Source organism: Equus quagga, chromosome 16 (assembly GCF_021613505.1).
Source record: "Equus quagga isolate Etosha38 chromosome 16, UCLA_HA_Equagga_1.0, whole genome shotgun sequence".
Classification (NCBI taxonomy): domain Eukaryota; kingdom Metazoa; phylum Chordata; class Mammalia; order Perissodactyla; family Equidae; genus Equus; species Equus quagga.
This window is the reverse complement of record NC_060282.1, coordinates 1,641,646-1,657,500: the sequence shown is the minus strand read 5'-3', so window position 1 is coordinate 1,657,500 and position 15,855 is coordinate 1,641,646. Positions and strand designations below refer to the sequence as shown.

Sequence of the window (15,855 nt, the reverse complement as noted above, 5' to 3'; positions counted from 1 at the left end):
GAGGGGGTTGCACAGGTGAGCGACGGGGATGCACAGGTGAGCGAGGGGGACAGGAGTGAGGGAGCGGGCCGAGGAGCGATGGTGACACAGCGGTGGGTGAGGAGACACAGGGGTGGGGTGAGCAAGGGGGCCGCAGCGGGGAGCGAGGGTCCGCAGGAGTGAGGGCGCGGCCGCAGGAGTGAGTTGAGCGAGGGGGCACAGCGGAGACGAGCCGGAGCGACACCCCAGCCGGGTGGGAGTCCGGAGCCCTCTACCGCGCACCACCCGGAGGCCCCGGACCTCGCTTCCTAGAGCGGCACCGGAAGGGGCGGGACCTGGGGGCGGACCCTTCCTGCGGTGCGGGGTCGGGCCGGCTCGGGCCAGGCTGAGTGAAACCGCCTGAGGGGCGGAGCCCTCCGTGCGCACCACCGAGAGGCCGGCCTGTCCTCCTAGAGCGGCACCGGAAGGGACGGGGCCTGGGGCCGGCTTTTCAGCCGGGCGCGAAGTCTCGGCTGCTCCGCTGGGCAGCCTCCTGAGGGGCGGCGCAGGACGGTTGGCCTGTGGCGGAGTGCGGCCTCGGCCTCCTCCGAGGGCCGCGCCCGCCCCTCCCTTCCTGGGCTCCAGGCGCCGCGGACAGAGGGCTAGGCTGCGGGAGGTCTAGCTCCGGGCGGCCGAGGTGAAGGCCTCGCCCCGGGCCCTGCGCACGCGGTGGCGGGGCTCTGTCGGTGGCGGGGCCGCATGGCGCGCTGCCGCTCTCGGCCTTTCTCCTCGGCCTGGACTCTGCGCGTGGCCGCTGGCGGGCCGGGGCCAACAGCCTGGGTGCGTGTTTGCCCTTGGGTGTCACACCCATCGGTAATCCAGTCTCTCCCTGAGGCTCCTGCGGCAGCTGGGGAGGCGGCTAGCGGGGGAGGTTTCCAGGGAGCCCTGCTGCTGACGGACGCCCAGAGCTTCACGCTACCCGCCTGGCCCAGAAAGTAAAGGAGCCACACCGGCGTTTCATAGTAGGTACCAGCACCCCAGCGTTCGGGCCCGGCTCTCCTCTGCTCTGCAAGGTAGATTGAGTTATCGGTGTGGCTGTAGCAGCGCTGATGTCTGCAGGCCTGTGAAGTGCGGGGCTCGCGACCATCTCTTCTGGTCCACTCCGTTCTTAAGAATTGTTTTATTTTTTTGGTGTGCACAACACTTAGGGAAGTGAGAAAATCCAGACTCTGCCTTGAGAGCACCTGCCAGCTTGAGTCTCACAAACAAGACGACTATCTAGAATGTTTCCTGAGCACCAATATATGCAGACTCTAGCCAAGTAACCAGGGATTCAGGGCTAAAAAAGACACAATCCTTGCCCTCAAGAACCCGTGCCTGATGGGGTGGCTGCCGCATCAGTGACGAGCGATACATGGAGTGGCAAGAGTCCTAGTTGGGGGCACAGTGCTTGGAGCACAGGGGAACCCCACACAGGCCCTCAGCCGGCAGGTGTCAGGCTCGGTGGGTTCAGGGACTGCTCCCCTCCATCAGATGGAGTCAACATCCAGAGCTAGCCTGCCCTGGACAGTGGCAGTTAGTTAGGGGCACCAGGGTTGGTTGGCTTTTGTATTGGTTCTTGGTTTTCACCTCAGTTTCCTACTAAAACTGTACTCCAGCCTGGTTGAGTGGGGCTGTGGTCCTCTGCCCTAGTTCCACCTGCCTGCCCAGCAGAGGTGCCCCCTCATTTCTGCATGCCCCCCTCAGCCCAGATGACCTTACTTCATCTTCAGTTCTGGCTCCCACCCAATACTGAAAATGGCCTTTTCCCAGGAGCTGCCTCCAGTGAAGTCCTGAGAGAGTGACGTTGTCCTGATTCTAAATCAGATGTATCTACACATTTTCGTTCAGAAGAAGCCAGACTCCCAAACTGCTTGTCAAGATGGAACATCCGTCTACTCATTTTATGTGTTGTCTCTGTGCATGGAAGAGGAGAGGAAAAGCCAGGTATCCCCTTTTGACTTGACAAAGAATTCACAGTATTGTACCATAAATCAACCATATGTTGCTTGGGATATTATCACCTCGAGCACCGCGTTTCTGGGTAAAAGCGTGTCTAGGCCACGGCCCCCCTAGCAGATAGGATACCCAGCACTGGCCTGGTGATGCTTTGCTAAGAACGCCTTCTGCAGGGTGGTTTTGGAACTCGGAACACCGTCTGCCTTCTTTGGAGCTCAGAGGAGAGAGTGTTTTCTAATGTGCTGGAGATTTCTTTCACTGTTACTTAAAGAACCTGAAGTTTGTCGAGTTTTATGCTGGGACTCCATTTGTTAGCACCAAGAGGCAGGTCAAGGAAGCTCAGAAATGATACAGGAAAAAAATAGATGAGAGTTCATAACAAATGAAATACAAGCCGTTGGTGACGATTCCACAGGGCCTTACTTGTTGCTGGGACCGACCCATTCCTGCTTGATTTTATGGTGAAATTGGGATGCTTTTTAGATGGAATTAGGGACAGAATATCAGGTTTTCCAGGCAGTGCAAGCAAGGTCCTAGTTGATGGTTACCTGGGGCTTTGGCCCTCAGGATGAGTTAGCTCAGGTTAAGTGCTACAAGGGAAACCAGAGCTGAGTGAGGGGACAGGGAGTGGGGGGCCGTGTTTGGTCAGCATGATGGAGGCCTCTGTGAGAAGGGACCTCAGAGCAGATCTCAGAATGAGAGCGTTCAGCCCCACGAACACCTGCTCTCAGGGCCTGTTTCTAGAAGCAGCCAGGCGCCGAGGCAGGAAGGACCGGGTATGTTTGGGGAACCGAAAGAAGGCTGATGGCTGGAGGGGAGCACGGGATGGGCCAGGGACAGCAGGAGTGTGTAGGGTTTGTAAGGATGAGGGAAGCCATTGGGGGTTTGAGCAGGGACCTGCTGTGGATTATTCACTGGCTGCCATGTGGAAAATGGACCAAGAGGGAGGGCTGGGGGCAAGGGTGGGAGCAGGGGTACCCACTAGAGAGCCAGCCCCAAGTTTCATCCAGCTCAGAATCCAGGCTGCAGGTGATGGGAGCCTTCCCTGGGGGGTTATGTGTGTCTCCTGCAGCCTGTAGCTCCAAAGGGCCTTGTCTGGTCCCAAATACAGGAGTGGAGGAAGGGCAGGAAAACTCCACTTCAGGGACCAGATAGCAGTCATTGGTCCATGGTACACGTCAAATCCTACTGCATACACTGGAGACCTGCCCCCTGGCAGAGGAATAAGAATTCCTTGGTTAGCAACTTAGTAAACGATGATGCCGTTTACTAAGATGAGGAATACCTGGAAGAGTGAGTTGGCTGGGTCTTGGGGGCAATCAAGTGTTCTGTTAGGTTGTGTCCAGTTTGAGATGCTCATTAGATGTCCAAGTGGGAATACATGAGCAGGGAAGGGAAGGGGGGCCGTGTTCCTGCGTCCCCCCGACCCCCTCCCCTTCCCACACTCCCCTCCTGTCCTTCTGTCCCTTATTAATTCAGCGCTGAAAGAGCTTGCGGCTGTGTTCTTTCTAACACTCATTTTATGTTCATGGCCTTGCCTCTCTCCAGCAGCAAAAGGGTTGGTGGCACTCTGCTTTCTCTTGCAGATTTTCTGTTCCAGAGCCTCAGTTACAAGCTGAGAGAAAATGAAGAATTGTGTCTAAAGCAAGCCCTTTCTGAGGAGGTGGGATGACAGAGAAATTCCTAACATAAGACTGGAGAATTTTGCCCTGGCTTTTCTCCTTAGCCCTTAGTGGTCTCCAGTGGTCCTTCCTCCCTCCTGGGAACAGAGAAAGATGGAGAAGCCCACGGGCAAAAAAAGGAAGACACAGATCCCAAAGGAAGAAGGGAATGTGCCAAAGGACACTTGCGAGCAAGAGAAAATGTCTGGGAACAGACAGCCCAACAAGAGCTCCACTTTGGCTAAAAAGCACAGTAAAGAGCCCAGCCTGAGTCCCGAAGAGGAAGAACATATATTTGATGCCTTCGATGCTTCATTTAAAGATGACTTTGAGGGGGTTCCTGTCTTCATCCCTTTTCAGAGAAAGAAACCACACGAATGCAGTGAATGCGGACGCATCTTTAAGCACAAGACAGATCACATTCGCCACCAGAGAGTTCACACTGGAGAGAAGCCCTTTCAGTGTGATCAGTGTGGGAAGACGTTCAGGCACAGTTCCGATGTCACTAAACACCAGAGGATCCACACTGGAGAAAAGCCCTTTAAATGCAGCGAATGCGGGAAAGCGTTTAACTGCGGTTCGAATCTCCTAAAGCATCAGAAAACCCACACTGGGGAGAAGCCGTATGAATGTAAGGAATGTGGGAAGACGTTTGCCTACAGCTCGTGTCTTATTCGCCATCGGAAACGTCACCCACGGAAGAGGCACTGAGCGTAGGGAAGCTGTCCACTGAGCACCACCCTGGGCAGACCTACCCCTCTGGTCCCCTCATTCAGTGTCTGATCGATGCTGGGGTGCGTGAGAAATGTCTTCAGTGGACCTTTACTCATTGGTCCCTGTCATCACCAGGAAAATGAGCCCATCAGATAAGCAAATGCCAAGATGTGAAAAAAGACCTTCCTAGTCCAGAGACTCTCTATGGATCAGGACACTGTGATAATGTGGAAGCTCCTCGCAGCTGTGGCACCAGAGATGGCACATGTGTGAACTGCCATCCACGGGGCAGGCTGCAGGCCCCAAGCACAGCCCACTGGCAGAGGCACCTGGCATTTGCCAGCAGCCCTGCACCTCCCTCTGCTGCCTCTGCCTGTGGCATCCACTCTGGCTTCAGACCTCTCACCTGCTTCTTTGGTCTGCAGACTCTTGGCCCACTGGGTCCCAAGCCCATCCCCATGCAGCCGGGCAGGAGGCCTATGGCCCCAAGCTTCTGCAATGAGCTCTGGGGACCCAGGTGCCCACTGGACTGCACCAGACCCCCGCTGTCCCTGCTCGGCTGGCTTCGGTGATGGTTCTGTGGTTTGTTCTCTGGCTTCCCTCCTTGGGCTGGACCACCAAGCCCCATCCCAGCTCCATCCGCTGGAACTGGGCCCTCTGTGTGTCCTCCAGCCCAGCTGCCATCCCAGATGAGTGGCCTGACTTACCCATATGGACCACTTGGGACAGCTCTTCAGGGCCTACATGCTGCCACCATGGGAGGCTCCTGCCCTGGCCACATGGTGGGGACCCCGGGACACTGATGGCAGCTTCAATCCAGTCTGCGTCTACCATACAGCCCTCCAGACACAAGGTGGTCTGCTCCTGCCCCCCAAGAGGCAGCTCTCCGTTCAGGTTAGTTCCTTCTCCATGCCTGGCCCCCAGGTTCTATCCTACCACTCGGTCAAGTCCACGTACTGTGCCCACCCTTTGTTTCCCTCCAGGAGTGGTCTGAATGGGGCTCCGTGCTTTCCAGGGTGGTGAGATTTCTCCCAGAATTTCCACACAGCATACGGAGAGTGAGGTGACTGTCAGCCGGGAAGTAATATGGCATTTTATTAAGAAAATGTTGATGCCTACATTTTCAGTCATTTGGAGCCAAAAAACTAGTAATGGCCTTAGTCTTTGGGTATTCGGTCCTAAAAGAAGGCCCTGAGTTAGGGTGGAGCTGGGCTCCTTCGTCGGGTGGTGACAGACGACAGAGGGGAGAGTGCTCCCAGTGGAAATGTTTCTTTGGGTTAACGGATTTTTTACTCTTGTTCTTTCTAAAAGCTATGACATTGTAATACCTCTTTCCTAGCTGGGTGCCTCGACTCCTCAGCACAGCAGGCCCTCCTCGCACACCCAACTCACCTGGGCCCCAGGTGTGACAGGCATCAACTGCCACCCAGCACGTCCTCTGCCACCTGTGCTACGGCTCTCATAGTCACAGAAATGGAGATCTGATGAGACGAAATTGTTCCAAAGCCGGTGCCAGAGGCTGGCTTAGTGGGGAGACACACAGTGTATGACCCTGGATGGGAAAGGTTGCTACGGAGGATGTTACCGGAACATTTGACAAACGTTGGGTCTAGACTGTCCACTGGGTGGCAGGGCCACATCAATTTAAAGTTCCCCAGTTGGATTATGGCCTGTGGCCATGGCAGACAGCATCCTTGTCACAAAAGATGCACCCTAAGGTTTTCAGGGGCACAGGGTCACGATGTCTGCAGTTTACTCCCAAATGTCAAGAAACAGTGCTAACAATACACGTATAGACACTGAGAGAGTGACGAAGCAAACTGGCCAAATGTCAGTCAGCCCTGAATCTAGAGCAAGATTGGCAAACTTTTTCTGTAAAGGGCCAGATAATAACCATTCTTGGTTTTGCAGCCATAAGGTCTCTGTCACTACTCACCTCAGCTGTGACGTGTGACAGCAGTCACGGACAGTACAGAAATGAGTGAGCATGGCTGTGTGCCAATAAAGCTTTATTTACAAAAACACATGGTGGGCCGGATTTGGCCTGTTCTAGATGAAGAGCAGGGTGTGTGAGAGTTCACTCCCCATCCTGTAAGTCCTAGAGTCCTTCAGAACTAAATATTGGCAGGGGAAAAGCTGGGTGCAGGGAGTGGAAAGAAACCCTGGGGAAGGGGCCAAGGAGATGCTCAAAGCAGCCTCTGCTGCTTGTCTTGATGCTCCAGGGAGGACGGGGTGTGGGCTCAGGGACATCAGCCACAGCCACAGCACTCACACATCTCAGGGTGCCTGCATCTACTTTGGTTTGGTTTGTTTTTTATTTATTATATTATTATAATATACCGTGATGTTGCTATACATAACATTATCATGTAACATATATCATATTTTACAGTATGTCATATAAACTACAGAATAATTATCATTTTCTATATTCTGTCTCCACATCATTACCAGCAGGAAGCATTTTTTGTAGCTGCATCTGATAGATTGGATAGGAAAGTTGACTTATTCCATTTATTTCCTAACCAAGGCCTGTAGACAGTTTCTGGTTTAGATCGTTATAAATAATCTGTCATAAATATCTTTTCCACATTTAGGGCTGACAGGACGGGTCCCAGAAGCAGAATGACAGGCAGAGATCATGCTGGCAGATGCCTTCCTCTGGGCCGAGCCTTGTTGGTGCCCCAGCAGCACCCAGATGGCAGGTCTACCCTGGCCTCTCCGCAGGGCAGGTGGGTTTTAATCCTTGCCAGTTTGTTAGAAGAGAACGTTCTCATCTGATGTCTGATTTCTAGAAGGAAGCAGGTGGTGAAGAGCAGAGCTCTGGGGCAGGGGCTACTGACCTGACCCCCAGGCTTTGAGGATGTGAGACCTTGGGCACGGTGCTCAACCTCCTTGAGCCTCAGTTTCTTCGGGTGTGAAGTGGGATTGCCGATGGTGCTGAACCTGATTCCATGACTTCCTCCATGAAGCGGTGAGTGTGGGGCTGGCTCACCTGATTGCTAACGACTATCAGCTCTTGTCACGCGGAGTGTTCTTGGGGCAGACATTTGTTCACATGCATGAAAGGTGGCCACGCCTCTTCCAGAGAAACTTGCAGCTCGCTTCAACTAAGTCAACCTGGAAAACGACAGAAAAATACCTTTAAAAAAGTACTTGGAAATTATACAGAAAAATACAGTTTACAGTCATGAGAAAAATCACACAGTCAAACTAAAATCAGCAAGCAGCCTGTCTTTTGGCACAGACAGATGGGCTTAGTTCTCACTTCTCCTCAGTTAACCATCGTGATCACACACCACTGCCAAGCACCGAATCCAGACCTTTCAGATTACTCTCTGCTGTGATGTTTTTGTTATTGTTGATGTTCAAATGGAACTCACATTTCAGGAAAAAGAAAACCTAAATAACCTGAGTCAAGGGAAAACATAAAAAAGGTTATAAAATACTTAAGCCTCGGTGATAATAAATCCTACTTCCAGAAGGTCTGGGTGCAGCTGAAGCCAAAAAGAAATGTTAGCCTTAAGTGCTTGAGTTACAATTAGCAGAAGAGCTGGAAATCAATAAGCTGAGTATCCAACTTTAAAAATTATAAAAAGAACAACAGAATAAACTCATAGTAGAACAGAGGGAACAATAAAGCACAGAAATACGTGAAGCTAATAGGAATGAATACTGCAGAGAGCATTAAAAAGGTCAAAGTTTGTTCTTTGAAAGGACCATTAAAATAGAAATTCTCTGGCAGTAGGATCAAGAAAACGAGAAGGAGCAAATAAACTCTTAGCTATGAGGAGGGGAGGGAGATGCAGATCCATCCAAGATTAAAAAGATAAAATGCCAGGTCCAGCCCAGTGGAATAGTGATTGAGTTCATGCAGTCCACTTCGGCAGCCTGGGGTTTGCAGGTTTGGATCCCAGGCACGGACCTACACACCGCTCATCAAGCCATGCTGTGGCAGCCTCCCACATACAAAACAGGAAGATTGGCACAGATGTTAGCTCAGGGATAATCTTCCTCAAGCAAAAAGAGGAAGATTGGCAACGGATGTTAGCTGAGGGCCAATCTTCCCCCAAAAATAAAATGCCAAGCCAATGAATGTGAACTCAGATGAAGTGGTCATTAGAAGGAAGAGGAGTGACGAGCCAACTCAAAAAGAAACAGCCTGAAGAGTCCCCTCACTGTTGGACAGAGGGTACTCATAGTTTATGGCCTTCCCGGAAGCACGCAGGTCCACGTGATGGACTGGTGAAGTCAAGAAAGAACAACTCTGCTCTTACAGGACTCAAAGACAGAAAGGGGACATGTGCCCACCTTATTTTTTTAGGCTATGTAAGTGTGAGATCGAAATTACAGCACAGTGTCACATGCTCATCGATGCAAAAGTCCCACACAAAACACTAGCAAAGCTGGGGCTGAGGGTAGGGGCTTGACTGCAGAGGGCAGAGGGAGCTCCGTCAGGTGGTTGAAATGCCCTCTCCATGTGGTGGCGGTTACATGGGTGCATGCATTCGTCAGGTTCATTGCCTTCTGTATTTAAAATGGGCACATTTTATTGTATGTAAATTAAACCTTAAAAAGTTGATTAAAGCATATGAATCAAAACAATACTAGCAAACCAAATCTAACAGCACACAAAGCGATAGCATAGCATGACCTGATCAGGTTTACTCCAGAGGGCAAATTTGGCTCAGCATTGATGCATGTTCTCACACTAACGGATTTAAGGGGGAGAGGAGCACCCTTTTATCATCTCAATAGCTGCAAAAACTATTTCCTAAGTTCAACATCCATTCATGATTAGTACCTTTTCATAAATAAGGAATATGATAGAGTTTTCTAAACCTGATAAAGAATATCTACCAAAACCTATAGCAACATCATACCTCAGGGTTGAATGTTCACCAGCGTCCCATTGAAACCAAGAACAAGACAATGCCCGCCATTGCTGCCCTACTCAGTGCCGGGCTGGGGGTTCCCGCCGGGGCGGGGAGACGAGGAAGAGCACAGGAATGTAAGATTAGAGTGGAACCCCTCACTGTCATCGTTGGCAGGTGATAGTATTGTCCATCGAGAAGTCTGAAAATAATCACAAACTATTGAAATCATTAAGGGTTTAGCAAGGTTGTCACCTAGAAGATCAATATGCAGAAGCCTGCTGAGGTATATATCCAGAAGAATTGAAAGCAGGAACTCAAACACGTCTTTATGTGAATGCTCATAGCAGCATAATTCACAATAGCCACTGGTGGGAACAAGCCAAGTGTCCATCAATAGACCAGATAAACAGGATGCTGTCCATCCGCACAGTAGAACACTGCTCTGTCGTAAAAGGAATGGGCACTGACGCTACAACGTGGATGAACCTGGGACACGGTATGCTTAGTGAAGGGAGCCAGACAGAAGGATACATATACATGTTGTATGATTCCACTTAGGCGAGGGACCCAGGCTAGGCAAACATAGAGCAGAACAGAGGCTGCGGGGGGCTGGGGGCGGGGGGAGGGGAGTTTAATGAGAGCAGAGTTTTGTTGGGGATGATGAAAAGGTTTTGGGTATAGATAGTGGTGATGGGTACACAGCATTGTGAATATTTAATGCCACTGAGTTGCACACTTACAAAAAGCTTAAAATAATGTTTGTATATTTTACCACAATGGAAGAAGTCAATTGAATTTGATATGCTATTAACAAAATGCAATTTTAAAAAGGTGTCATCCATTTTAGCAACAAAAATGGCATTTTCTGTCAAATTGAAGATGTGCATACCTTGCCAACCCAGAAATTTCACTTATTAATAAACCTTAGAGAAACTTTTGTACATGCACCAAAAGAGACACGTACAGTAGTATTCATGGTGCCTGTGGAATGTCAGAAAAACTGGAAATAACCCAAAGGTGCGTCAACAGTGAAGTGAAGACCTCAGCACATGTGGCTCTCAGATGTAACCCTGCGCAGAGTCAGTCACAGGAGACAGTCTGATTTAGTTACTGTAAGTGCAGACCCAGAACGCTTGCCGGGTGGGGTGCAGACGGAGTAAAGCTGGAGAGAAAGGAGGAGGCCACAGCAGACTCAGGAGGGGCCCCGTGGCCGCCGGCACCCCACCAACAGAGGGCAGTGGGCATTGGATCCGCTGCAGTTTCATCGCATCTCATACACCCTCAGTTTATGTGTTTAATATACTTCCCAGCTTTCTTAAGATTTTAGAAGATAAGCACTTTCCTCACAATCCTGTTGCCATCCAGGTCTGGGGCCCCTCCCCTCCCCTCGCTCTGGGCCCGTGGCCACTGTCTCGGCAAGAACCAGCTTCCACGTGATCAAAGCCAGCCCGTCGCCTCACAGCGGGCTTTCTCCCCACAAAGGAGCAGGTAATAATTGCGCTGCTTTATTTATTCAAAAGGTGGTGCTCGTCCTTTTCAGATTTTGAGAGCAGATCACCCCCAAAGCAAGAAGTTCCTGAGGAAACGTGCATGAAAAGGAACCTCAGAACTATCAAGAAAGTTCCGCAGTCCTGAGCTCCGAGGAGGAGCAGAGGGCAAGAAGGATGAGAAGAGAAAGCCTCTGGGTAAGAAGAGACCTCATCCAGCACCACTGTGCTGAGGGACAGGTGGGGACACGGACTGTGGGGGCTCTCGCTGCTGGACGGGCAGCCTGGCAGCGGCAAGTCCACTCTCAATGGAGATGCCTGCGCAGGGGGAGGAGAGGGAAGTGTTTCATCTGAGAGGGCCCACGAGAGCAGTGACACCCCAAAAACTAGAAGTACCAACCGGGGTCTTGTGGTTCTCCAGCCTCTCCAGAGCTTCAGCAGTTCACAGTGGGAGCGCTCAGCTCCTCTCCAACCAGGCGTCCTAGGAATGCACTCCAGGTAGAAGCTCCCGCAGGCCATCAAGAACCTTCTCAGCGTTCAGAGAGTGTCCCCACAAAAACCTTCAGGGTGTCCTCCTCCCCGTTGAGCACCCGTCCTTATGTTCTTGTTGCAGGAAAACTGTGAAAGCATCCAGCACAGAAACGCCCCAGGGCACCTCGTCTGCCTGCCCAGGCTCCTCACCTGCTGCCTCATCCGGCATGGAGAGCGCTGGGCTGGCTCCAGGATGATGGCGCCAGGGCCGCAGAGAACCTTGAACAGCCCCAGGGACACCTGCAGATGTCCCAGGGCCGTGACATCAACTGTCCTTGACCGTGGCATTCTGTGAGCTGTGCCAGCATCTGTCCCTCCAGGTGTCATCCCGGGCGTCGGGCGTGATCTGAGGGCAGCCGGGTCCCGGCGCTGGGGGAGAGCGGGCAGTGAAGGCCCACACAGCGGGTGGGGCTCTGCTTCCTCTCCCCGCAGGGCAAGGGGGCTGACTGGTGACTGGCCTCTGGTTGCCCTCGCCAGGCTCACTGCATTCCTAGGGAGGCTGTGGGCACAAGGTGTCACCTGGGCTCTATTTCTAGTGACCTGTCATGTCACCCCCAGTTTGGGCCCAAGATGTGATCATTTCTTTCCTCTACAAGCGAGCCAGACACCAAGATTCACTGCAGAGCAAGACAGGACTGGGGGCCGGGTCCTGCAGCCTCAGCACCAGGGAGGAAAGCCCTGGGCTCCCAGGTCGTGGCACTCGGCAGAAGCCCGTGGTGCTGGGGACTCTTGGACATTTGCTCTGGAGCAGGACAGAGAGAGGACGTAGTGAGGGCGGAGTTCTCAGGGAGCTGGGACAGAGGGGTGAAAGGGGTGTCTCTGAGGCCAGGGAAGCAGTGTTGGGATGGGACGGAACGGGCTGGGGCCCAGGGTGGGAGCAGCCATGAAGAAGATGGGATGCTCCGGGTCCACCACCCACCCAAGGGCAGGGCTCTGCTCTGAGCGGCAGCCTGTGCCTTCGAGGACCTCTCTGTGTGCCGAGCTCGGAGCTCACTGTCTCCTGGTTTCCTCCTCACAGAGACTCCAGCCGCCTCGTCAGCCAGTCACAGAGCGGCTGGTCCTCCCCTTGGCCAGAGCCCTGCCAGGTCCAGGCCTGGCCACAGGTGGAGTTGGCACTGCTGCCTGCGGTCACCTGCAGACTGTAGGCCTGGGCTTCCGAGGCCTGAGGACGGCGTCCTGGTGGGTGAGCACCCAGGGCTCCTCAGCCCCAGGGCACAGTTTGGTCTCGGCACTGGGAGTGCCCCAGTGTTGGTCACACTCGCTGTGTCCCATGTCTTGCCTCGCATGCCCTGTGTCAGCCCTGTCACTGCAGCCTCACTGTGGCATCCTGGTTCTCTCTGTAGTGTCCGTGCCTCATGGTTTTACTGTGTGATGTTCCGGGCGAGCCTGAGCACTCAGCCCATTGGAACCCTCCTTACAGCCCCCGTGGGTCGCGGGCGCCCTGGGCGGGCAGCACTCTGGGCGCACAGCTGGTGGCCTTGGGCCGGCGGTGCAGACACTTTCCCTAGTCTAGAGCTTCCCACCATCACTCTTACTCTTCAGAAATTTAACTTTCCAATGGGTGGAATTTGTTGAACTTCCACTTTATAGCATCTCGCTCCCTTCTATCCTCGGGGAGGAAGTACCCCACACTTGGGGCAGATGCTCTGTCTTGTTGGCTGCCAGTCTCTGTGGCGTTTTCTTAGTCCCACTGGGAGCTGCGCCAGCCCCACGTCACTCCCCGGCTGCCTCCCGCATTCTTCGCAGACGTGTCCTGTCCTGCGGCCTGCTGGTGTCTGTTTCCTCCTGTAATAAACATCTGTTCTGACCTGTTCCCCATGTTCGTTGATCTCCCTGCAGTTTGGGGGTACAATCAGGGCTCCCCAGGGAGGCACCGCTGCCTCCCAGCCCAGGGTCTGGCCCCGAGCTGCAGACCCAGACACCCCCGGTCACTGCCTCCAGGTGTGTCTCTTGCGGGCGGCCTCACATTAAGCAAACTCCTGAGAGACCAACATGTAAGTCAGAAAAGGAGTTTGCTCACTTAGCATGGGAGTGACTGCTGGCCATGGCAAAACACCTGTCCCTCGGTGGACACTACCTTTCCAGCCCTAGATACCTGGGAAACTAAGTTAGGGCCCGGCGGTGCTTGAGGCCCACCGTCGTGACCCCGGGGGCGTCTGGAAGGCCCCCTGCTGCGGCTTTGGATGGTCACCCTGGCGGGTCCTGAGTTCTGAAGAGCTCGGGTCTGTCCTGTCCTCTGTGCCCTTTGCCTTCGTTAGAGCAGCTGTTCTCACGAGGGGCAGTTTGCATTGCCCCCCAGAAAGCGACGCTGGCAATGTCTGGGGACATTTTTGGTTGTCACCACTGGGGAGAGGTGCTACTAGTGTCTGGGGGGTGCTGGGCAGGGAAGCTGGTCAACGTCCTGCAGCGCGCAGGACGCCTGGCAGCGAAGGCCCGGCCATGGGTGGGGTCCAAGTCGGACCTTCGCAGTCAGGTGAGGGCTACAGGGAAGGTCCCGGAAGCGTGCGCACTGTCGGCCGGGCTTCAGAAGCGGGAAACGGAGAAGCAGAAACCTACCCGCTTGAGACGCCCATCCAGCCCGAGGAGCCTGGCAGGGGCTGGGACAGGGGCTGGGTCCCCTGAAGGAGGGGCAGAGGTGGGCAGAAAACATGGGGACTGGCTAAGTCTCCGCAGGAGTAAGAGAACCCCCAGGTCTCCCCACCCTCACAGGAAATGAGGGCGCCCCCACACCCCGCCAAAACCAACCCAGCAGGGCAACATGGTGGCTGGGCCCGCGAGCATGAGGGGCACACTGAAAGGGGCACTGGGGCATCCGCTCTGGTGGAGAACACGTCCAGGACAGAACTGGGCTGTGTGTGCCTCCATCACAAGCCCTTCCCCTCCCCTGGCCATCTTGCCATCTCAGAAAGGGGGCCACCGGCCACACCCTGGCCTAAGGCCCAAGTCATCCACCCACCACATCGGGCCAGCAGCGTGTGCTGGCAGTTCTGTCCCCAACATAGGCCCCCAGCCTCCCCTCCATCTAACCTATCCCTCCCCTTGTCTCCTGCCTCCTCACAGCCCCAAACTGATCTTAAAATGTACATCCATCTCCTCACTCTCCTGCTCAGCACCTTCGTTGGCTCCTGGTGCACTTAGAATGAAATCCAGGCTCCTCCTCATGGCTTCAAGACTGCTTGCCCAGCTTGTTCCACTCCCTCTTGTTCCATGTTCCAGTTTGCCTGGTCCTCCTCTAAATCCTCTGTGATGCTCTTTCATGCCTCAGGACCTTTGCACATTCTCTTCCTTCTGCTTTGAATATTCTTACCTCCAGCCTTTTTCAGAGTATCTTGGCTTCCTCTCCTAACCCTCTCTCTCTCTCTCCCTCCCTCCCTCTCCTCTGATGTCTGCTCCTTAGAGATGCCCCACCCCCTGGTCCACTTTCTTTAAGCCCCCGTTGACTCCTTACAGTTCCCGTCATGTTGGTAGTTCGGGTGTGCTTGTGTGTGGTTGCTCTCTCCCACACACTCCATTGAGGCAGGGACCTGTCCTGTTCCCCACTGTACCCCAGCTCATGGCCCAGGGCCTGGCACTAGGCCAGGTAGGGTAGGGGGGAATTCTTAGCCTACAGGGCTGGGACCCACGGTGAGCAAGGCTGGTGGAGAGGGCAGCTCCACTCTCCACCTTCAGTCTGTGGCAGGAACCAGCTGCTCCAGGTGCAGGCCCCTTCTTCCAGCTCCAGGCTTGTTTCAGCCTCTTCTGCAGCTCCCATCCTGGTCTCAGCACCCACCAAGACGCCCTCCCCACACACTCACTTGGTCCTTCACATGTCCCTGTTCGTGCAGCCTCTCTCTTGCCTCACCACCCACCCTGGGGTCGGACGTCCCTCCTTCCCTGTCTAGATCCTCAGGCTTGGGGTCCCCTCCCTCTGTCCTGAGCACCCCTCCAGCTGGGGGCCCTGGCTGTGGCTCCTCCCTTGCTGTCTTCTAGGTGCCTGCCTGCCCAGGCTCAGGGGTAGCCACGGGCAAGCACCCCTACTGGACTGGTGCGTGAAATCCTCCCCCCGCTGTTTGTTTTTCCCAACAAGACGGAGAGACGCTTAATTTTCTCTTTTTCGGGTTGTAAGAACAGGGCTGAGAGATGCTGGATGAACATCAGGAAATTCAGGAAGAAGAATTCCATGCAAAGGTTTTGGGAATATCTGTGACACTCGTCAGGCCCCAGATTTTAGGAAGACGTTTAGATGGCCAGTTTAGACGGGTAATCGAGACAACCCAGAAAAGGGAGAAAAGGAAGATCTCTTTCCAGCAAGTTCCCCAGCAAATGATGGCCCTCCGTAAGAAACATTCCGAAAAACACCATACTGAGAAGGATGTGGGCAAAATTTGCCCACCGATTTGACACCTACTGCCGACAGGACTCCAGGGGTAAAGCACCTGGCTGTGGCACCTTGTGTGTAAGATTTGGCTCTTACTCAGCAGCGAGGGTCCGCCCGACTGTACTGACAGGGAACCTAAGCCGTCCACACTGGAGCAGCCACGCGCAAGGGACGTCTCCAAGGCCTCTGCAGCCCGAGCGCCCACGGGTCTGGGGCCCCGCCCCAGCCCCGCCCCGTCGGCCTCAGGCCCCGCCCAGCCCCGTCCAGAAAGC

At 54.0% G+C, this 15,855-nt stretch overlaps 2 protein-coding genes across 8 annotated transcripts in view; both read left to right on the top strand.

Annotated features, from left to right (window-relative positions):
* The first annotated feature begins 6 nt into the window (after positions 1-6).
* ZFP41 (ZFP41 zinc finger protein) lies at positions 7-13,033 on the top strand. 7 transcript variants are annotated; one of them, XM_046642217.1, is made up of 6 exons: positions 7-798; positions 1,771-1,944; positions 3,543-5,225; positions 6,929-7,063; positions 10,749-10,893; positions 11,309-13,033. In XM_046642217.1, exon 3 carries the CDS (start codon positions 3,732-3,734, stop codon positions 4,326-4,328), a length of 597 nt encoding a protein of 198 aa, XP_046498173.1. In that variant the 5' UTR covers positions 7-798; positions 1,771-1,944; positions 3,543-3,731; the 3' UTR covers positions 4,329-5,225; positions 6,929-7,063; positions 10,749-10,893; positions 11,309-13,033. The 7 variants fall into 7 exon arrangements, with proteins under 7 accessions (XP_046498173.1, XP_046498168.1, XP_046498169.1 ...); XM_046642212.1 differs by having other exon boundaries at positions 7-980; XM_046642213.1 differs by having other exon boundaries at positions 7-980; positions 10,729-10,893.
* A 507-nt stretch (positions 13,034-13,540) lies between these two features.
* GLI4 (GLI family zinc finger 4) overlaps positions 13,541-15,855 on the top strand; it is a 10,407-nt gene continuing 8,092 nt past the window's right edge. Inside the window, exons 1-2 of the mRNA XM_046642491.1 lie at positions 13,541-13,699; positions 15,196-15,250. Coding sequence (XP_046498447.1) covers positions 13,541-13,699; positions 15,196-15,250 — 214 coding nt within the window. The remainder of the gene's footprint in view (positions 13,700-15,195; positions 15,251-15,855) is intronic.